The sequence below is a fragment of the Protopterus annectens genome, chromosome 4.part0, assembly GCF_019279795.1.
Source record: "Protopterus annectens isolate FY-2018-M chromosome 4.part0, PAN1.0, whole genome shotgun sequence".
Classification (NCBI taxonomy): domain Eukaryota; kingdom Metazoa; phylum Chordata; order Ceratodontiformes; family Protopteridae; genus Protopterus; species Protopterus annectens.
This window is the reverse complement of record NC_056733.1, coordinates 1,077,476,855-1,077,500,754: the sequence shown is the minus strand read 5'-3', so window position 1 is coordinate 1,077,500,754 and position 23,900 is coordinate 1,077,476,855. Positions and strand designations below refer to the sequence as shown.

At 41.5% G+C, this 23,900-nt stretch overlaps 1 protein-coding gene across 1 annotated transcript in view; it reads right to left on the bottom strand.

Annotated features, from left to right (window-relative positions):
* Positions 1 to 23,900, bottom strand: part of LOC122800395 (rod cGMP-specific 3',5'-cyclic phosphodiesterase subunit beta-like) — a 1,051,627-nt gene that overhangs the window by 11,356 nt on the left and 1,016,371 nt on the right. The window contains exons 16-17 of the mRNA XM_044069844.1: positions 18,346 to 18,409; positions 4,254 to 4,328 (exon numbers count right to left, since the gene is read on the bottom strand). Of these exons, the coding sequence (XP_043925779.1) occupies positions 4,254 to 4,328; positions 18,346 to 18,409 (139 nt within the window). The remainder of the gene's footprint in view (positions 1 to 4,253; positions 4,329 to 18,345; positions 18,410 to 23,900) is intronic.

Here is a 23,900-nt window from a genome sequence, read left to right as displayed (position 1 = left end):
ATCATATTTTTTGTCTGGCACACAGAGTCTTACCTGCTCTATGTACTACTAGTTATAGAGATAGAAAAAGAGGGTAGGCGATCCACGTGTTTTATAGCTTTGGGGGCTGTTAACACTCAGTGCTATTACACAAATGTACTACTGGCAGAAAGAAAAAATAAACTGTAGAAGCACAAAATGTTTACATCTTTCAAAGTTGTAACAAGCTTATTGCTTCCTTACAGACAAACCAGAAATGGAGTGTATCTCTGGCAGTAATCACTAAAAAAGCTGTAATGTAATTCATGCTGCCATTTACAAAAAGTGTGGTCTCCTGAAGAGTGTTACATCTTTTAGAGCTGTTTGAGCTTCTAATGTTTTGTAATCACCAGTGTATAAGTACTAAGCATATATATTAGAGCTTAACAGATTGGTGCTTAGCAACCTTTAAGCTTTTGTCTTATGTCAGAAAACAAAGTTGTCTTCATCTCAAAACTGGAATATTTTCATTGTGTCTATGTACTACATGCTTGCAATACACTGCTTTATTAAGGGTTCTTTCCATACTAATGTTAATCTGTATGTAAACACTAGAATTTTTTTATCATGACTCATATGGATATTTATGAACATTTTGAAGACTAACATTTCTATGTAGATTTGTATAGTAATTTCTGTAGCTGATTTTCCCAATGATTTGTTGCAAATTTTTTTAGAATTTTGAATAATGTAAGATAATGGGTTCCTATCAGATTGTCGAAACTCTGTTTATGCGAATAGGAAATCATCGACAAGTATTATGCAAAATACGTAACCGTCGAACTTGCAAAACCGAGAAATTTGAAATGCCAAAGTATTTTGGTTGGCCCGTCTGTGGTATAGCTCCGTAAGCTAAGTGTGCGATAGTTACGGACCTTGGGGTTAGGGTGCGGGTTAAGGTAAGTGCATAGATAGGTAATGTGTGTAAGATTTAGTGTAGTGTTAGAAGAGGGTTTTGTTAAATGTATTTATGTGTATTATTTATTTTGTTTGGGTATATCTCCGTAGGGGAAGTGTGCGGTAGTTACGGACCTTAGGGTTAGGGAGGGGTTACGGATAGTGCATAGATAGTTATGTATGTGGGGTTTAGTGTAGGGTTAGATGTTGAATTTTGGTGCTTTACTTTAGGGTTAGGAGTAGGGTTTGGTTAGTGTATGTATGTGGTTTATTTATTTTGTTTGGGTAGGTAGTATGTAGCGGATGGTGGGGTTGGCCGACTATGAACGTTCGATATTTTAAATTTCGCAGTTTAGTGCGTTCAGTATTTTCACGGTTCGAGTAATACGTGTCGCTGTTTTGGTATTCGATGTAATGGATTTTCGTTTATTTAATATAGACCCAAGATAATTGCTTTTTTCTTGAAGGATGTGCAATAATTGGGTGGGTAGTACATGTAATAGTGGTATGAGCCAAGGTTTATGTATCTACTCACAATTGATTTGAATAAAGGTAGTTATAGCTTAATATAGTACTTTTTTAAACTAAATTAATTCTGGTATTTGCCTATAGGATTAAGGAGCTGTTAATGAGCTGTTTCCTATGGTCTAGTGGTGCAAAGTTTGATTCCCTTAGCCTCTGTTGTCTAACTGTGTGACTCTGAGCAAGTCACTTAACCAGACAGTGCTCCCAGGATTAGTCTGAAAATGTCTATGGAGATCAGTGCTTTAGCCTGGTAAATACATATATATAAATTCCAGTTGCTTTGTTAAGTCCCTTTTTCCTTTTGCTATTGGAGGTGGGTAGACATGCAAAAATAATATTTAGCTTTTTATGCTTGAGGAACTAAGGGGAGCTACTAAGTATATAATAATAGCATTAGACTAATGAAAGAATAATCTGCCTCAGCATTAGCTTGGCCATGACAGGCGGGAGTAGGCTGAAGTACCCTTGTGATGATTTATAAGTGCTAGTGTGGACAACAGACCGTGTCTTCATACTTGTTTTATAAACTAGTGCTTGTGTTAGGCTGTTCAAAGAGTGAGAGAGTAGACTACAGTGTTAAGATTTCAAAAAACCCAACCATCAAATGACTGAGATTAAGTAAAATAATGAAATACAACAAAAATACCCTAAAAAGGAGGAAACAAAAGAGATTCAGAAACTGGATAATGTTCCCTGAATTAAATCAAAGAAAGTTATTCAGTTTTGTGAGCTTTTAGTTTCCTCCTTTTTTAAGGTGCTGGGATTTCTTGAAAACTTATTCCTGAGGCTGACTGTGTTCTTATCATGAAATTGTTATGATACAAGTACAGGTACAGGGAATAGCATGGTTGTTTGATGGTACCAATATTTATGCATATAACAAGCCATGGTGGTACAGCGGTAGTGCTGTTGCCTCACAGCAAGAGGTTCTCCTGTTCGATTCTCGGCTGGAGTGCCTTCTGTGTGGAGTCTGCATGTCCTCCCTGCGGTCGAGTGGCCTCTGAAAGACATGCATGAATGGGCGTGCCTTCACTGAAAGTTGGGCATTGGGCTGGCAACTCAGCACCATAAAAATTGACTACCAATCATTAGTGGACCAGAGTTCCACTTTGGTGACCCCTAACTGGGAAAAGCCGAAAAAACAAACACCAACAAAGTTTATGCATATAATCTGCTTGAGACTTTATAAGAAATTTGCTTATGTTAGGCAAGAGTGTGCTTACTAAATTTAAATGATTGGGCATCCTATTACATTATTTGATAGTGGAAGAAGCATTGGATGGTAGTCAAATATGACATGGGTAGTATTGGTAGCTGTCCTAATGGACGTGTCAGTTGGTCTTGTATTTGAAAGGAGTTATGATGCTGAGGGATTGTGTGTGAATGTGTTAAGTGGCCCCTGGACTGCCTCTCCCTTGCACTTTCTATGATACATAGACTGACAGATTCTGCCTTGAACTCGTTGATAGAAATTGGGCTGAATAATTCACCATTATAGACAGTTGACAGCAATTCATCTACCTTGGTCATAAAATCACTATACAAGCTAAGATAGGCAGTGATATTCAACACAAAATCCAGCTTGCAGTTTACACTAGGAAATTGTGTTGGTGTGTCTTTACTAAGTATGATCTATGAAAGAACACTAACATTGAAGTATGTAATTCAGTATCATGCCCTCATTTCCTTATGGATGCAAAATCTTAATGACTTATTGTCATCATCTGAAGTGACTGGTGTGGTGGCAGCAATTATCAGGCACTTGAAAATGGCTCTGCATTCCCTGGGAGGTCTTCTGCACCAAGATCTACTGTTGCTGAATTATGTGTCACCAGCCCTGAAGCAATAATCTTCAGACATCTTCTGATGGCTGACTGTGTACTCCACAGGCAGATACAGTACTTTTAGCTGTCTCATAAGCAGAGGGCCTGTGATGGTTAAATTAATTGCTGCAATAATGCAATATACTTAATGACTCTGGTCAGCAGCCTCTCTCATTGTACCAACCCTTCCATCAAACCATTGCGAGCAGGACAATTGTCTTCCTTTTGAGTATGAAAGGAGAGGGGGTGGGCATGAAAGAAGAGACAATTAACCCTAGTTAGAAGGCTGGTGTTCTCCATGGTAACTACTGCATTTTTTGTGGCTGGATTTTTAGGTCAAAGGCTGAATTACTAAACCACCTTAGGAGAGGTCCATGAATGCCATGAAATTTACAAACAATGAAGCTGGTGCATTGGCAGTAATCAAATAATAAAAACAGAAAAACAAAAGTGCTTTTGCAAAGAGGGAAGCCCTTTGTATCCCTCATGTTGAAGGCAAAGCATCCCTCACATCCCACAAAAAGTATATTAACTCCACATTTACACTCCCATGGAGAAGGGGGCAACAATGTGGAAAAGAAAAAAAAGTTGTCCCACTCCTGGTCAGCAGTTTTCCACTAGAGAAAACAGTAGCTGAACCACAAATTGAACCCCCCAAAAATCTTACTCCATCAGTGCCGTATTGTCAAAAGCTACTACACAAAACACTCACCAGAAATATTGAACAGCAAAACTACAGCCATCACACTAAGAACAGCTGCAGTTACTGTTATTATTTTCTGATGCTTCTGGTTCAACTATAAGTCGCTCAACAAAAGAGCATAATATTACAGCAATATAAAGACCAATGCTAGTATTAGAACTTGGTCTGGATACATTTCATTCTGCAAATGTTATAATTCACACACTGTTTATAATTATCATTCATTCTCTGAGATATACAAAAGGTGGTGTTCAATTATTTATACTAGAAAAAATAGCTGTACTTACAATGGGTGTTTGCTGTAATACTGTTCTTTCCAAGTCTCCTTGTTCCCAGAACTCTGCAGCAACTAAAAGGGCTACCTGTAACAGTAAAATAAACATGAAAGTGCTACTTTTAATTCACTATTATGACACTTGAACACCATATTACCTACAGCTGTCTTGATAACTTTGACATTTGTTGAAATACTTTTTGAATAACATTGCTAAGGAATCCCATTCTAAATCTGTCTCATTTTCATTTATATGGCTTTAAAAACAATGTAGGCATGCTTTCTGCTAAAAAGAAAAAGATAATTTTTTGATGGCAAGTATGAGTGAGGTGAGGTTATTGGTTCTTAAGTTCACTGAAACATGATTATGAAAGTTTTGGGGAGACAGTGATGTAAATTTCCAGAAAAGGTAAAAGCAAGCTATTCTTTTTTATTTAGATATGGGCCATTATGGGAACTGGTCATCTACCACAATTCAGATATAGTTTGTTTCTAGCTAGAATTTTATGAAAAGTTTCACTCATGTTTGTCCATTATAAGGCATGTTTAGTACTACTTTTTTATATTTATTCTAATTTCAAAGTTTCTGTACAAGTCTAACTCAATCTTATCTTTTTCCAGCCTCTATGTTATAGCTTATTCTTGTAAATGCCTCTTTAGTAAATGAGGGTACCCTTTCAGCTACCAGGCAAAAAAGATCTGTCTGAAAGGGCCTACACTGTGTATGAAACATGAACGCTACTGCTAAACAAAGAAACATTCCCAAGACTTAGGTAATTACATCTGTGATCTCTGATGGTAGATATAGTGGTACCCAGCTCCAATGGCTTTGTTGTCTGTCTGACATTGCCCTGACACAATTTAAATGAAGCACATGACAGAATATTTTTCCCAGCAAGATAGTAGCTATAGCCTTTTCTAGTTTGCAGAAATGCCCTCTCCAATTTTCAGAGCCACAGAAACTTTTAATGTCATTTAAATTTGTATTACCGTAGTTAGTCAGCAACTAACAGTGTCTGAAATTATTCTGCAGAACCTGCCACCACTCATGTTGTTTGGAAGACCACATTTACATTACTGGATATACGTTAAGACATACAACTTCATTTAGCAATCATCTACGGATGAGAGGGAAAACATAGCATCAGTCATTGACAAAGGCTTTAAAAGGCAAATCGAGACCTTGGTTTGAGGGCTGATCTATGGTGCTCAGTTTGATGTATGTGCTAATCAGGTGAGGTGTACTAGGTGGGTGGACAAGAGCACTAAATGGTATAGTCTACCATGATTTAGCAATTCACCAGCTTCAATAAACTAATCTAAACTGTGGGTTCATAGGTTCATAGGTAGGTACTAGGCTATTGGCCCTAGGTCCTATATATGGCTAGCCAAATGGTACCCTGGCTTTTGCCACCCAAGAAAATTATTTTCCTGTGCCCCTGTCAAGCAGAGCCACAGAGGTGATCCCCAGGGTGAATTTCCTATCTCCCATCCAATCATCAAGAATTTTCTTGAAGAGTGCTAATGAGGAGCTTTGTTTGATATAGATGGGTAGTTTGTTCCAGAGTATGGGAAGTCTCTGGGACAGGAATCTATCCCTCCAGCATGTTCTGTTTATTGTGGTGACAAGATTTAGGTCCCTAGAGCATGTAGCCCGGAGGGATTTCTTTAAGTGGAGCATGTCCAACAGCTCTGGGATTGACTTAGCTTTGTATGTCAGGCAGAGATCGCCTCTGAGTAGGCGATATGCGACAGAGTAAAGCTGGAGTTTTTTGAGAGGGTCTGCTTAGGGCACCTGTTTGAGGCTGGTAGTCCTCTTTGTGAGGTATTTCTGTGGCCTTTCCAGTTGTTGTAGATGTCTTGTGAGGTACATAACAAAAGGGGCATTGTACTCTATAATGGGTCTAATGAGTGATGAGCAGAGGGGAACAATGACCTCTTTTTTCCTGGATGAGAAACCTTTTGTGATGAGGTGTGCCACTTAGAAGGATTTCCTGACTACTGTGGCAATGTGATTATCAAAGGAGAGACTACTGTCCACCTGTGTCCCAAGGTCTCTTATCACACTTTCAGTGTTAAGTAGACTATCGCCTATGTGGTAGTTCATGGGTACAGAATTTTTACCAAAAGGGATGACAATGCACTTTTTGGCATTGAGCTTGAGGCCATGGCTTTGACACCAGGCATCTGTCTCAGTGAGGCCCTTTTGTAGGATGTCCACATCATTAGGAGTTTTGATTATGGCTCCTAGTTTGCAGTCACCTGTAAACTTTGTTAGTCAAAGACATTCTGTGTTAGCCTGTACTTCAGAGAAGTAGATTCCAAACAGGAGAGAACCTAGGACTGAACCCTGTGGTACTCCACTTGTCACTGGTCTGAAGTTGGATTTAGAGTCTGCTACTTTCACAGTGTGGGTTCTGTTAGTGAGCCAGTTGACAACCCATCTTGTGACATAGGGATTTATACCTAGTTTAGTGAGTTTATCTATAATTCCAGAGTTGGGGATGGTGTTGAAAGCCTTGGTGAGATCTAGATAGGTTGTGTGAACCACCTTACCCTCGTCTATGGCTTTGGTGACTGCTTCAAAGAAGTCTATCAGGTTTAGGAGACATGATCTGCCTTTTACAAACCCAAACTGGGTAGGGTCCAGAGATTGGAGACTAACAATGTAATTGTTTATAAGTTCCACGGAGATACGTTCCAAAGCCTTGCAGACCAGGCTCGTCAGGCTAATGGGGCTGTAGTTCCCGGGGTCCGTGGTGGCTCCCCCTTTGTAGAGTGGGATAACCCTTGCTGTGCACCATTCAGTGGGCACAAAGTCTAAGGTGAGGCTATGATTGAACATGGTACTTAGGTGGGGTGCCAGTTCATTCTGTCGTTCATGTAGAACGCAGCCTGGGATGTTGTCAGGTCCCATGGATGCTGTGTTCTTGTCTTTGGAGAGTGTGTTTTTTAACCTGTGCAGCCATGATTACAGGAGCTTGGCATTCTACCGGTATAGAGATGGGCCCTTTAGGGGATGAGACAGGGGTAAAGTTAGCACTGAACCTATCTGCCAGGATGTTGGCAATAGCAGTTGGTTCTGTATACTTAGAGCCATTGTGCTGTAACTCAGAGCAGATCTGAGTGTTGCCATTGAGATTCTTGACATAGCTATAGAATGCTTTGTGGTTGTCTTTAGAATCAGTGGCGATTTTGTTTTCGTAACTAGCTTTGGAGGATTTTATGAGGGATCTCAGCTTCTTACAGAGGCTGACCACGGAGATCCTCCAATCATGGGATTTTAAAATTTTTTTGCAACAGTTTCTTTCTTCTGTTGTAGAGTTTGTTTATGGCAGGGGACCACCAGATTGGCTTCCTTTTTTTGGAGGATAGCATCTTGGTTCTGCTAGGGATTGCACGATCCATGCACTTGTGTAAGTGCTTATAAAGTGCAATTGTATAGGATTCAGCAGTGGTACGTCTATTGTCCGTCAGGATGTGTGTCGTGAAGTTTGCTACTTCTGTCTTAAGAAGCGTGAAGTTGGCTTTGGAGAAATTTTTTACAGTGGTTTCCCTAATGGGGGTTGGGAGTGGGATGTGGATGTCTAGGGTGATTTACTTGTGGCCGGATCTGACCAATGAGGAATTGACCTCTGGTGTGGAACACCAGTTGCCCATGTTGGTAATGACCAGGTCTAGGATATTGCTACCCCTGGTGGGGGTGTGGATAAGTTGATCCAAGGTGTTGGAATTTATGAATTCCAGAAAACGTTGAGCACAAGAGTTGGTACATGGGTAGTTTTCCCAATTAATGGTGGGATAATTGAAATCACCTATTATTAAGGTGTTAGGTTGCACCCTAATATTTTCCAGTGTATCAAGAAATGAGGAGTGGGAATCCTGGGGCATGGTGGGGGATCTGTAGCAAGCTACAATTTGGATTGCGGTCTTGCCCAGAGTTAGTTGCACTTGGATAATCTTGGATGCATTATGCTGAGCAACTAGCTTGGAGGTGTGGATATCCTTAATGAATATGGACACATCTCCACCTTTAGTGCTTCGGTCCAGGTTAGGTGGCAGAAAGGTGTGGTATGAATTATAGCCTGGTAATGCAGGGGTGCTCTCTAGTGCCTTGAACCAGGTCTCTGTCACTGCACAGATGTCGATGTTCTCCATTTTAAGGAGTGCCTTGAGTGAGTTTGCGGGATATGTGTCATTTTGGTTGTGTTGGGGGGTTGCTTGTGTTTCTGCTTTGGAGGTCCCTGTTGCTTGGGCAGATTTTTTTTTGAGAGCCTCCGATAATTTAGGTGTGTGTTTTGTGTTTCTATGTGTGTGTTTTGGTGGTGTAGGTTTTGAGGGACTATGTGATGAGTGTGGTGTGGTGCAAGTGTTTACCTTTTCCTCTTGACTTAGTCCAGTCATGGGTGAATAGAGCTTTACTTCCAGTTTGGCTATATAAGTGCATCTCTCACAGGCTGTAGTGTTGGGTGGTAGGAGGAGAAGGTTGTCTGTGTACATGAGGCAATTGCTGCATTGCCCCAAGATGCCCAAGTAGGCAGGAGAAAACACCGGGAGCTGACCCTTAGACATGCCTGGATAGGTGCTAATTTATTAAGTACTAAAAACTGTTTTACTCTAGACAAGTGAGGAAAGTTGAGTGCTGCAGTAATTTGTAGCTTATTTAGTGCTTACAATGAGTTCTGAACAAGTGCGCTGCTCAAAGAAACAGATTTGAGTGCTGAAACTAGAAAACTGGATAGTTCTAAAAAACAAAATTAAGCTAGAAGGCCTCCCTCCAACACAGAAAGGCTTGGGGGCTCAGAAGCTTACAAACAGTCCTGGATGCAGCAAATCTGCACCTGGACTAGACGATTTACAGGAAAGGCAGGAAACAAGCTTAGAAAATGTATTTTTTAAGTGGAAAGGGGAAAGGAGGAGCATAAACTAACTGGGTTGGCCTTCCCAAATGTTCTCCCTGGATTAGGTAGAATGAGATAATGACATTAGACTGGGAGGAGTGTCCCAGATCAAATTTACAGTAGGGGCAGGCAACTGCAAAGCCACCAAAAAATCAGAACAAACAAACTCAACCAGATGCTTAACACTTGTAGAAAATTCTAGTTAATATCTCACACATAGTGAAACTAGCTAGCAAGGTATATGCAGACAATAAAAGTGCTATAAATAACTCAGAAATAAGCAAAAAACAGGATACTTAATGATTTATATCTCAGATTCGTTAGCTCAGAGCCCTTCCTCTGACTTCCTCCGATTAGTTCAGTGTGAAATGGCAGAAACAGTCGCAAGTTAACTTCTAAGTAACAAAGTTGAAACCTGAAACAACTTTAAAAAAAGCTTGAAAGAACCAATGAGGTGCTTACTCCAAGGCATAGTCCAGGCAACCCCAGTCAGCCAATGACCACAAACAATTCAGTCTCACTGAAATGCTATACTGGCTTTGACTAAGCTATGATGGCCTAGAACATGTGCTCAGACACACAGCCTCTACTAACAAACAACTAGGCCCAAAACACAAGCCTGAATATGGACAATGCTACACTACCAACACTACTTAGGTAGAAAAAAACTGCAGATATGTTTAAACAGATAAAGGATCAAGGAGACTCTAGAGAATGCTTTTAAATGCAAGCAAGTTATGTAATTCACTCCTAGCAGGAAATTAGAACAAACAAACCCAACCAGATGCTTAACAATTGTAAACAATTCTAGTTAATACCTCACACACAGTGAAACTAGCTAACAAAGTATATGCAGACAATTAAAGTGCTATAAATAACTCAGAAATAAGCAAAAAACAGGATACTTAATGTTATATATCACAGATTAGTTAGCTTAGAGCCCTTCCGCTGAAATAATTCTGATATTTTTTTCTCTTTTTATGTTGGCTGTTACAAAACCCACCTGTAACTCCCACTAACTGTATTGCATAAACCATCTCTCTCTTAATGTCTCATACAGATTGAAATCCCATAAACAAAAAAAAAAACTATTTCCAAAACTACAATATGCATTACCTCTACTCTCACATCATTCTTCACAAAACACACATACATTACAAACCACTGAAAATAAAATATTCAGAATTGTTTTACTTACAGATTCATTTATGCATCACTATGCCATACTAGAGCAAGATAAATGACTGCCCATTACAAGCAGGGCTATTTTTCTTCAGGCCACTCTGATTTACAAAATAATCAACACTGGCTACTGCCCTCATCTGAAAAGACTACCTCAATTAGGGAAGTAAATTACTCACTAAGGAGCAATCAGCTTGACTTTCTTACTCTGGTAAGAGACATCATTTTGTAGAACAGGACCTGGACTCTGGAGCAAACTCCCAAATGATGCTAAAAAAGCAAGACCCTGCAAATCTTCAAAAATTCACAGTGGAACAATTATTCAAAGAAGATAAGTGTAACTGCTCACTGTTTTCTGCTAAAAAGATTCAGCATGTCTCAAATGTATTTTACTCATTTACTCCCCCTAAAGTCTCACATGTACTTTACTCATTTACTCCCCCTAAAGTCTCACATGTACTTTACTCATTTACTCCCCCTAAAGTCTCACATGTACTTTATTCATTTACTCCCCCTAAAGTCTCACGTGTACTTTACTCATTTACTCCCCTAAAGTCTCACATGTACTTTACTCATTTACTCCCCCTAAAGTCTCACATGTACTTTACTCATTTACTCCCCCTAAAGTCTTACATGTAATTTACTCATTTACTCCCCCTAAATTGCTTTAGCTGACTCCTCTGCTATATCATTAATTGCACATTAAAATTATGTATAGCTCTAACAATTACCAACTGTAATCACATGTAGTCTACCCCTTTGTGTCAGCCAAATTTATCAAAAGTCATCACTGCTGACCTAGAACATCACATATACATTTCCCAATGCTCCTTTATTGATTCTATATTGTATTGTTTAACATTACTTGAGCTCTCCTTACTTCAATTGCATATGTTGTCCAATATAAAATATAAAAATGTAATTTGAATTTTTTTTTTTTTTTTTTGCATTAATTTACCTAGGTCATAACTGAAAAGTATGTATCAGCAGGCCAGCTCACATACCCAGTTAACAGACTTGAAATAAATAAATATATATTTAAAAAATGAAGAAATGCATTTTGACCATGTGAAGGCAGAGAGTCAGTATTAATGTTAAATATGAAGTTCACCAAAAGCACACATTATCTCAGCCACTTTCTTGGTTGTTTGGGAGATTAGAGGTTTGTTGTTAATATGAGGTGTAATGCAGATATCTAAGATAGATCTTCAAAAATAAAGAAAAACAAATTGTTACAATCTGAAGTAGTTGACTTCATTTTATCTTCAACCTGTGGGTATTCGGATCCATATCAGATCCGAGCCAGCAACATTACAACCATCTGCTCTGTGCTCCAAGCTCCTCCCCCTTACCCATAACACACCACCATCTACTGCCTTCCCTCAGATCTCATTTGCCACTTCATGCTTCAGCATCGTAATCTATGTAGCTCTGAGCTTTCAGTGGTACTGTAAGTGCTTTTTGGGGTTGTTCTAGTGATTTTTCTCAGTTAGTTTTCCTTTTCCTCCCCTATGCTAGTTCATTTTTTTGTCAAAAAAAAAGTAACTATATATATATATATATATATATATATATATATATATATATATATATATATTGTGAGGTAGTTTTGTGTAGGCCCTTCCCTTCCTTAGTGTGTGCGTGGTCAGGTTAGTTTATTTGGGTGACTGGGTGTGGTTTGTTTGTCATTTGTTGGTATGTCTGAACAACCTAAACCCACCTTTAAAAAATGCACAGAGTGTGGCCATAAGCTTTCATCAGTGGATGGCCACACTCTGTGTTTTGTTTGCTTGGGCATTGCACATTGGTCTGTCCAATGCAGCAGTCATGCAGAGTTCAATCCAAGGGCCCTTAGAGACAGAAAGGCCAAACTTGTGGTGAAAGGCCTGCTTCCAGCATCGACCTTGGACTCGTCAATGGCCTCAGCTTCTTCTACTACAACTCCTGCCCAACCCCCAATCAGGCTGGGACTCACCCTCCCATTAGACCTGCTGAAGGGGATGTTGCCAAAGGGAGAAACAAGGACAAAAAGGACAGACACAAGGATGCAGAGAGAGGGAGAGACAAAGTGAAGAAAGGGGATAGGCCCCATAAGTGGTCTCCAGATTGGGAGTCCTTCCCTAGCCCGTCTTCTAAGGTTTCAAGACCTCTTTCTCCTCTGTTCCACTCGCCCTGATTTTCCCCAGAGCTGACGGAGCCTACGGAGTAGAGGCCTTCTTCTAGATCCTCCCAGCGACCAGCCATATCTGAGCCGGTCACTTCCTTGCGCTCGACTCGGAGTCTTTCTGAAATGGATATGGACAGGATGATGAGAAGATACATTCGGACCCAAATCCAGATGGGAGTCTTGCCAGGCCCATCTCCCTCTGGAGGGGGGACCTCCATGCTGTTCTTCCACCCAATTTCTCCTTCCCCGATCCGGCCTTCGGTTTCAGGGTACATGGCTCAGAGGATCATCGGAGCTGGGGATTCGGCACCAATGGCTCCTCCAACCTCGACTCTGGTGATTACCTTGAGTTCCTCAGATCCGACTAGCTTGGATATGAGCAGCTCTCGGGCCGTGGATGGGGAGTCAGACCCGAGGGGATGGATGTGTCTTCGGCTCCAACCTTGTCGGATCCAAGCCATTCCTTCGGGAGCTCTGGCTACCCTAGCTTCAGCTCCGATCCTCATGATGGACCCAGGGAGAGCTTCCTCCTTGTTGGGCTCTAAAGAGGTCTGCTCTCCCTCGGCGTTCGATGTGGTGGAGAGGATTCTCTCCCAAGGATCGAGACCTCAGCCTATTCCCTTGGATTCCACCCAGACTCACTCGTATTCGGTTATGATTCCCTTCATCTTGTCTCAGGGACAGCCCATGCTAGAGGAGCCCCAGGCAGTTCCCCTGGAGGAACCCCTCGTGGCTCACAAGCCATCTTCAGAGAGTCCCATTGAGGATGGGCATCGTAAGCACACGTGCAAAAAGAGGCACTTGGACTCCCCTGAGTCCCTTACCGAAGACACTGACTTAGATGAAGGAGAAGGTTCCCCTAGGTCACCTCTCAAGGATATCTCCTTTGGAGACATCATGGAGATCCTCTGCCAGAGGGGAGTTTGGTCAGCCCCAAAACCTTCTACGGATGAATCAGTGTTCCTGGAGGCTTTTGGCACGGGCCCATCTACTTCCTGGGTGTCACTGCCAGCATATCCTTTAGTGTATCTTATCACCACATGGACATGAAAGGAGCCTGACACCATAGAGCCAATACCTAAGCACCCAGACAAAATTCTCTCTCCACCCTCTGACAGACAGGCATGGTATAAAGGATCCCCTGTGAATGCTATGGTAGTTGCAGCAGCCACCAAGAGGGAACTGGCCGAAGAAAGTTCCTCAGTCCACCCTCCGGATAAAAAAATCCAGGACAGTGGATCAATTTGGGAAGTGAGTGTATTCATCAGCGACGTTTTCCATCCGAGCGCTGAACTACTTGGCACACGTCATACGACTGCAGCGAGACCTAGTCATTGAGTTAGCTGAGTCACCCCCAGAGTCTTTGTTGCAGGAGGACAAGCTTCTGTTCTCCACAAAGCTGTCTACTCTGAAATCAGTGTCAAACACGTCTATGCACCTCCTCTCTCATGCTACGGAAGGAGCAGCTAGGGTGGCTGGGACTGGCATTGCTATGAGGCGACAAGCTTGGCTGAAACTGTGTCAGTTTGCGGACCCCTTCAAGGCATCTTTTATGAATGCTCCCTTCGATGGCTCTTCTCTCTTTGGGAAGACCGTCTGTGACACCCTTGTCCAGAGTGAGAAAGACAGGAAGACTTTGTCTGTCATCGGAATCCGCTTCTCTAGCCCTCAAAGATCCTTTTCCCAGACTCAGAGAGGGCAAATGAAGATGTGGTTCCAGAAATCACAGTTTTCCCGGGACTCTCAGGACAACTCGTCCCCTAGTGGCAGAGGAGGAGATGACAGACGCCAGCCCAGAGGCAGAGGGGGGGTCTGAGGAACTTTGGGTCTAGGGAGCCCTTCTTGGACAGGCTCATGCAGCAGCCCTGAGGGGTTGCCCAACTGTCCTACTCTGGAGGCAGTCGAGGGAAGATTATCATTGCACCCGACGGCATGGGAGTCCATAACTGCAGATCGTTGGGTGCTTCAAATAATATCCAGAGGTTACACCATCCCGTTTGTTGCTCTTCCAATCCAACCAAAGTGCCTCCCAGATGTTCCACCCACTCAAAGGAAGATGGCAGCGCTAGAGGTTTCCAAGCTGCTTCAAAAATGAGCCATCGAACCGGTCCCCCCCGATCAGTCTGGGTTAGGCATTTACTCCAGGTTCTTTTTAGTGCCAAAAAAGACGGGGGGACCTCAGACCCATTTTGGACCTGTCAACCCTAAACCTGGCTGTCGCCAAACAGAAATTCTGGATGGTCACCCTGCAGTCCAGTCTACCTTATCTTCGAGAATGCGACTGGATGTGCTTGGTAGATCTCCAGGATGCTTACTACCATATCAAGATACACAGAAGCTCCAGGAAATTCCTTTGCTTTGGGCTGGGAGCCAGTCATTTACAGTTCTGAGCCCTCCCCTTTGTTCTCACCACAGCCCCCAGGGTGTTCACCAAGGTAATGGCAGTTATAGCAGCTCACCTGAGGCTTCACGGGATTCAGGTATTCCCTTACCTTGATGATTGGCTCCTCGCTGCTTCCACTAAGCGTCTTCTTTGCCAAGACAAAGACTTCTTCCTACATCTTGCAACTCTGTTAGAGATTACGGTCAATGTTCCCCAAGTCACTCTTGAATCCAGTACAGATCTTGTACTTTATCGGGGCATGGCTGGACACCCTTCAGTTGAAAGTCTTCCTAACTCCAGACAGGATCCAGAGTCTAAGGGCTCATGTATCACTGATTCTTGGCCCCAGGTTGCCCAAGGCAGTGGATGTTCTCAGAGCCTTGGGCTCTGTGGCTGCCACAATTTCTATCCTCCCCTGCATGCGTCTGCAATGGACTGTAGCTGTACAGTGGTCTTGGCTGGATTTCTCAATGGAATACTCAATTCACATCAGCAAAGCCTGCAGGGTGTCACTTCTCTGGTGGGTTCAGACTCCGGAGATTGTAGTGGGACGCCCCTTTGTTCCATCCACAGCCCAAGCCACAGTGACCACGGACACCTCCCAGCTTGGGTGGGGGGCATTATCTGGGGAGGATGGTCCAAGGCAAATGGTCCCAGATCAAGACCAGATTGCCCATCAATGTACTGGAGATGAGAGCAGTGCTTTTAGCATTGCAGGCCTTCCATACTGTTCTTCCTCTGGGAACTATTGCAATTCAGTCAGACATGTCTGTTGTCTGGTACATCAACAAACAGGGAGGAACCAGATCTTACCCTCTGTGTCGCGAGGCCATGAGAGTTTGGGAGTGGGCAATCTCTACCAGTCAGTTTCTGATTGCAACGCACATCCTGGGATGCTCCAACATTTTAGTGGACAAATTGAGTTGGGCTATTCTGATGCCATACGAGTGGTCTCTGAAGCAGTCGGTATTGGAGGAGATCTTCCTTGTGTGGGGACAGGCTTGCTGCGATTTCTTCGCATCTCCTTCCAACACGAAGTGCAGCGAGTTCTTCACTCTAATTCCCTCACCAGGGGACCCCCCCAGAGACACTATAGTCTATGCTTGGCCTCCTGGGCTTCTGTATGCTTATCCCCCATTACCACTCATTCTGAAGTTTCTTTTGAAAGCTTGCCGACTGGGGTGCAAGGTGATCCTCATTGCCCCATTCTGGCCTCATCAGGTTTGGTTCCTCTTCCTCTGGTCTCATGTTCCTGCCCGGATCTCATTTCTCATCCGTCGGGTACCTGTCCACCCAACCTGGACAGCCTCAAGCTGACAGCTTGGTTTCTCCAGTTCCCTTGATTGTCAGGACTCCCGGTCTTTCATCTTCAGTGAAAACTATTCTTGTGGTGGCTCATAAGTCTTTCACTAGGCAGATTTACCACAGTAAATGGACATAATTTTCCATTTGGGCATCTCAGAGAAAGCTGGATCCTTTTACGGCCACTGTATCTGCAGTACTGGATTTTTTAGCCCGCATTTTTCAACAAGGGGCCAGTTCTTCCACTGTGAAAGTGCAACTGGCAGCTATTTCAAATTTTCATGTCGGTGAGAACATGAATGCCCTGGCCTCTTATAGATTTTGTAAGACTTTTCTTAAAGATACTTTTCTTTTACGTCCCCTAGTTAAGAACCCTGTCCCTCCTTGGGACCTTACTTCGGTTCTTCAGGCCTTAGTTGCCCCCCCCTTTGAACCTGCAGCTTCAGCGGATTTAAAGTTTCTATCCTGGAAGATAGCCTTCTTAGTGGCTATTACTTCGGCTAGGAGGGTTTCAGAGCTTCAGGCCTTGTCTGCTGTGCCCCCTTACTTGATCTTCCATAAGGATAGGGTTTCTCTCTGCACAAACTCTTCTTTCTTACCAAAAGTGGCTTCTGAATCAAACATCAATCAAACAATTAACCTGCCTGTTTTCTTCCCAAATTTTCAGAACAAAGGTGAATATAAACTGCATTTGCTAGATGTTCATAGACAACTTTGTTTTTATTTACACAGAACAAAGCCCTTCCGTAAGTCTGACCAGTTATTTGTGTCCTTTTCTAAGCCCTTTTTGGGTAAGGCCATCTCCAAAGTTTCTTTAGCTAGATGCATTACACTATGTATTTTGCAAATTTACAAAGACAAAGGTTTGTCTCCTCCTGTTCCAATTAAAGCTCACTCTACCAGATCTATGGCGACGTCTGCTGCTTTCTGGTCTAGGGTGTCATTGGATGACATTTGTGTGGCAGCAACTTGGGCTAAGTCACATACCTTCATTTCTCATTATAAGTTGGATTTAATCTCCAGGGGGAGAGCATCCTTCGGCTCTGTGGTTCTCAGGAATATCCTTCCATGAGGGCCTCCCAGGGACTGTTTCAGATAAAGAAGTTATGTACTCACCATAACGTTCCATCTGAGTAGTTATACTTCATTTTTTCTGCAACCGTCCCACCCTCCTTCCCCCAAACCTTCTCATGTTATGATCATATATGGTTTCTTCTAGTATGAGTTGCTGGTTAGTTTGGTTGGCAGTAAACTCGATCTGAGGGAAGGCAGTAGATGGTGGTGTGTTATGGGTAAGGGGGAGGAGCTTGGAGCTCGGAGCAGATGCTTGTAAAGTTACCGGCTCGGATCCGATATGGATCCGAATACCCACAGGTTGCAGAAAAAATTAAATGAAGTATAACTACTCAGATGGAATGTTATGGTGAGTACATAACTTCTTTTTTTCTTATATTCAGCTATGCAGTAATTATGATACATTGAGTTCTATTTTTTTTTACTTCTCAGTGGCTTTATTTCACTTTTGGCTTGACCCTTATAAAATATGCAGAAGGGAAATAAATTTGGTAATACTTACTCTGTATCTCGTAGGGGAATAAAAGGAATAATTCTTACTTTATTCTGTAGCTCCCAGGAGGAAATGAGGTAATACTTAACCTGTTCTGTAGCTCTCAGTAAAAATAAATAGGTTAATACTTGCTTTGCTGTGTATCTTCCAGCGTGAATAAATGAGTTAATACTTAACCTTGCTCTATACCTCACAGGGGAAATTTGTGGATTAATACTTAACTTTAATGTGTATTTCTGAGTAAGAATAAATGGGGTGATACTCACCTTGCTGTTTATCTTCCTGGGGTAATACTTACCTTACTCTATATCTCATTGGAGGAATAAATAGGGTAATATTTACTTTGCTGTCTATCTCCCATGGGGCTATATGGGGTAATATTTACCTTGTTCTGTATCTCATAGAAAGTATAAATAGGATAATATTTACCTTGCTGTCTATCTCCCATGGAAATATATGGGGTAATACTTACCTTGTTCCATATCTCACAGGAAGTATAAATAGGGTAATATTTACCTTGCTGTCTATCTCCCATGGGAATATATGGGGTAATACTTACCTTGTTCCGTATCTCACAGGAAGTATAAATAGGGTAATATTTACCTTGCTCTGTACCTCCCAAGGCTTAGCAATTGCAGAAAGGTCACAGGCTGTCATCATCATTGCCCTAAAAGACAAAGAAACAAAGTTATCTATTGTCATCCAGCTACTACTTAGTAGCAAAATACAACAACAAACAATATCAGCTTCACTGAGTAGAAGAGACTGTCTGGAAATTCACTTGTAGACCTGGCTAAAGGTTGTAGTTCATACCAGATATATCTTACACTTCAATTGCCTAGTTCCTGGCAAATGTGGAACTGTAGGAAAGCCAACTTTCAGAGAGCTCTCGCTATCTCCCATAGGCTGTTCTAAAGGAAAAACATTTATTCATGTACTTAAAATATTTAGTTCTTCAAAACAATGTGTACACACACACACACACACACACACATATATATATATATATATATATATATATATATATATATATATATGTATATATATATAATAAACATGAGAAACTTCAACTGTTGCTCCACAATAATTATTGACTTTACTACTGTGGAATTTCACTGTCCCACTAAATGAAGCTATGCTATCCAAAGTTTGATTAATTTAAATGGTGTTATTTCTTTGAGGTAAATCCTTAAACACATTTGAGCCCTTTCTGAAATGCTTAGCATCAGTGTGCAGTCTCAATGAAGCCACAAATTAATACAGAAATATCTTTCACATTACAGAGTTTACATTATTGTATTGTACTGGACTTTTACTGCTTGCTTCTCCAGGGGAAATAGGCCTTAACTATTTAGAACTTCTATGTCAATAAATGCAGTAAGCTAATTAGCTAGAATATTCTTAATGTGAAGCTTACTAAACTGATCATGACAGGCAGTAGCAGAACAGAAGAATCACTACAAAATAAAGATCACAAATTGAAACTTGGGACTGGGAAACCTAAACCCTTGATTTTAAACAGCTGACATTGATAGGAGATGAGAAAATGGCATGGAATTAACAATCACAGAGTCCCAAATTATTTGTTTTATGAATGAGAAAGATAACTAGATAAATTCAGTAGTAGGTTGTGGTGCTTGTCAGAAGTCGGCAAACAAATTCTTTCCCCAGACACAAAAAGAAAGCTGGAAAAAAGGATACATGTGACTTGCACAAAAAGGTGGAGGATGCAGGAGTGCTTGCTAACAAGCACACACAAAACAGTTATTAAACATGACTGTAAGCTAGAGAAAAATACTTATTTTTGGTATGCCATATTTAGAGCAGAAAGAAGAGAGAACATTCATGATTGCACCTTTGAAGTTCAGTAGACTAGATCATGGAGAAGGGGTACAAATTCTCCTTTAGTCTGTAATAGGTTTTGGGAATAATTGGCATTCATTAGGATTAACATGAGTCCCTACCTCTCAGCCTTTGGACATTAAAAATAGGGGCAAAGGCTCTTGAAAAATATGAACATCTAGCTAAAAAATCTGGACATCTAATTAACATAAAATCTGAATACCAAAAAGCATAAAACTCTTCCCGCTTTCAGTAGGAATGTGGATACTCCTCAGAAACACATTAAAAAAAGAGAATCAAGGACTTTGGTTACAGAGATGTAATATGCAAATGAGTGCTATACATTCTAGCCAGGGAATGTGGGTGACTAAGAACAATCATGTTTGCCAGCCCTGCTGTTAAAGGCAGAGTGCATCTTCTGTCTAGTACAAGGAGGGGAAGGTTTTCTGCATGGTCTGTCCAGCATTTTCTAAGGATGAAGCTGCATCGGATCTCCCTAATACCATCAGTGGACAACTGATGCATAGGTCTCCACTCCAGGTTATTCACTTCCCATCCCTCCCAGCACTGGCTCCCCTGTTTTGGTTTGTAAGCTGGACTTGGAAGGAGGATGCAAAATAAAGGTTATGTATTCACTACAACTATGCATCTGTGATGATCATTTTCATCTTGACCATTTTCATTCTTCATCAACAAATGGGTCTCAGATCTGACCCTTAGATTCAACTCGGCTGTTTTTCACTAGATTCTAGGATCCAACTCTTGAACTCCTCCCTTTATCCACAATGCCCATGACCACTGTACCACCTCAGATTGAGTTTTCTGCTACTATATAACTATCCAAATATGGAGCATAATAATAATAATGATAATAATAATAACAACAATAGTACAGAGAAATTGAATTGTAACAGAACAGGGGCTCAAACAGAAACTGTGGTTCCTAACAAAAAACGTCATCAGGTCATTCCTAAGCATATGGATAGGGGGGAAGGTACAGGGGAAGTTGAAGAAAAATGAAAATGGACAACACAGATGCATAGTTTTGCTGACTACATAACTTTTATATCTGATGTAATTTTCCATCATTCTTCAACAAATGGGACAGAGTCTCAAGCTATGGTAACCTTAGGTGGCCCTAATGAAAATGATATTCTGGAGAACCACAGAACTGAATGCAGCCTTTTTCTGGAGATGATATCCAACTTGTAATGAGCAATAAAGGTAATAGCATTAGACCAAGTTGGAGCTGCACAAATATCATCAGTAGAAGCTCTGGTCCAAAAATCAACTGACATAGCCATTGACCTTGTTGAGTGTGTTTTTGGCTGTTTTGGCAAGGTTAAACCAGTCACAGAATAACTATAAGAAATACAATCCATTACCCATTGTCTAGTGCTGTTTTAGATACTGGTTTATGCAATTTGTTAATGATAAAGGTAACAAACAATTGGCCATTTTCTCTAAATTCTTTTGTCCTATGGAGATAGAAATGAAGTTGCCTGTATACATCTAAAAGGCGAAGCATGTATTCTCCTTTGTTCTCAAATTTAAGAAAGAAAACTGGCAAGTTAATCACTTGGTTGATGTTTGCTTCAGAGGCAGTTTTGGGTACAAAGAAAGGATTAGTACGTAAAGTAACCCGATCTTTATGGAAAATTAAATAAGGCAGTTTTTTAGAGAGTGCTTGGATTACAGAAGTTATAGTCACAAGAAAGACAGTTTTCAAAAAGAGGATTGTATCAAACTCTGCAACACAACAGTAAGAGCGCAAGGTGGAGTGGGATCTTTTAATGGAGGCCTCATTAAAAATGGTATCTTTAAGGAATGCCTTACATAACTTGAATGAGGCTAAAGAGGAAGCTTTATCTCTCGTGATAGTTGGAGATGACCGCCAGCTGAACTTTGATTGTGGCGAAACTAGCACTGCTTTGTCAAATTGAAGCAATGAAATCTAAAACAGCAGGGACTGGAGCTGTGAAAGGATCCAGCTCTGTCTGCTGTGCCCACAAAAATCTCTTTGATTTACTCTTAAAAATCTTTCATGTTGAGAGTTTCTGAGATGAAAATAAAATGTGGCAAACAGGAGGGGAAAGCCTGGAATGTTTAGGCATCACTGGAATTGGAGAATCCATGCAGTCTGGATGAATCATCCCTGATGGATATAAAAGAAGGTCTGGACTGGGGTCCAGTGTCCAAGGTGAACATAGTAGGTGAGACCATAGGAAGAGGAACCACACTTGCCAAGACCAGAAGGGGGCAATGAGGATTACTTTGCTCTTCAACCAGACTGCTTTCTGAAGGAATTTGGAGATTATATGTTGGGGAGGATAAGCACATAGAAGACCAGCAGGCCAAACATGGACTACATTATCTCTCGGTGACTGTCCCTGAGGAGGAATTAGGGCAAAGAATCTGTTGCATTTGTTGTTGAGAGAAGAGGTGACTAGATCGCAGTAAATATGACCCCATTTGTGCAAGATCATATTTTCCACTGATTGATTGAGAGACCAATCATGAGGCATCAGGACAGTCCAGCTGAGCTTATCTGCTAGAACACTGGATTTGCCCAGTATGTGTGTCACTACAAGAAAATGGTTGGAGGAGATCACCCATTGCCAGACTCTCACTGCATCTCAGCAAAGGGGCTAAGATCTGGTTCCCCCTTGTTTACTGATCTCTAAAACATTTATATGCAATTTTGTCTCTTCTGAGAATCATGTGCCTTGAACAGTCCATCCCGAGAAATGCCCCCCATCCAGTTGGAGGCATCCATGGTCAGTGTGGCATTTGGGGGAGGAAGGATAAAAATCCAAGATAGCTTTATAGGATTTTACAAGGGCTGTCAAAGAATGGATCATTGTATTGCCAGAGTCAACTGGAGGATACGTATGTGAAGACAAGCAGTAGGTATCAAGGTGATCACTGCAGCCTTTGATCCTAGGGCTGTGAGAACCATTTTTGCTGGAGGAGAGGGGTGCAAAATAACCTGTCTGACATGCAATCTAAAGGCAAGAATTTTGTTTTGTGGTAAGAGAGTGAGACAATTGACTGCATCTAGTCGAGCTCCTATAAACTCCAAGACTTAAACTGGTTGAAGGTGGAACTTTGAAAGATTGATTGTGATTCCCAGGGATTGAGATAATCAGAGTAGGTAATCCCTGGCATTTACTATGGGATGCCTGGTTTGTGCAGTGAGGAGCCAGTCATCTAGATAAGGAAACATTCTGAATCCATGCAGTCTTAGATGAGCTGCTACCACTACCATAAATTTGGTGAACACCCTGTGGGCTGTGGTGAGACCGAAGGGCAGGGCTCTGAAGTGTAGGTTTCTCTTTTCATATTGATGTGATAGTAAGCATCCTGAAGATCTACCAAGCACAACCATTCATCCTTCTGTAACAGAGGTGTAATGGACTGAACTATGACCACCCAGAACTTGGAGTTCTTTACAAATTGTTTTAAATAGCTGAGATCCAGGATAAGTCTCAGATGTCCAGTTTTCTTTGGCACTGAAAAGAACCTTGAGTAAAATCTAGATCTTCTTTGGTCTGGCAGGATCTCTTGGATGAGTCTTTTGTCTAGCAGCTTTTGATCTCCATAGCTGTTAACTCCCACTGATTGGGTGGAACATCAGGGAGACATTTTCTTTTCATAGAGAGAATTTGTAAAAGGGAATGAAATATCTTCTGGATATTATTCATTATACCCACATGTCTTTTGTAATGGCTGCCCAGGCTTTTGGTTGCAAAGACAAGCACCCACCGACTATCTCCAAACAAGAACAGTTAGGCAATCCTTGGAAGCCCTGGTTTTGGGGACCCCCTCTGCCACATGGGCAGTGTTTTCCATTATTATTTCCTTCTCTGGCTTTGGGAGGAAAATCTTCATGTGATTTCTGAAAAGGTCCTTGAGACTTCTGGAACCAAATCCTCTTACTACCACTTTGATTCCAAGAAAATGTTTTTTGCTGGGTAGAAAAATTAATTCCCACAGCAGACAAGGTCTTTCCATTCAGTTCACTGTGGGAAAGTGTTTCTTTAATGGCTAGGCCAAATAATAGAGAGGCTCCATCAAAGGGAGCCTTGATTAATGATGCTTTGAAGGGCTCTGCAAAATCATACAGTTGCATCCAGACATGTCTCCTAATGGCTATGCCTGAACCTGTGACCCATGAGGAACTTCAGCTGCATGAGAGATTAGCCTCATGAATGCATTTGAGATTGATTGTAGGGTGGCCAGACAAGAGGAAAAAAAACTTTTGTTTCTCTGTAGACATGGCCCAGGGGTAGAGTTAGAGAGTTCCTTGATTAAGT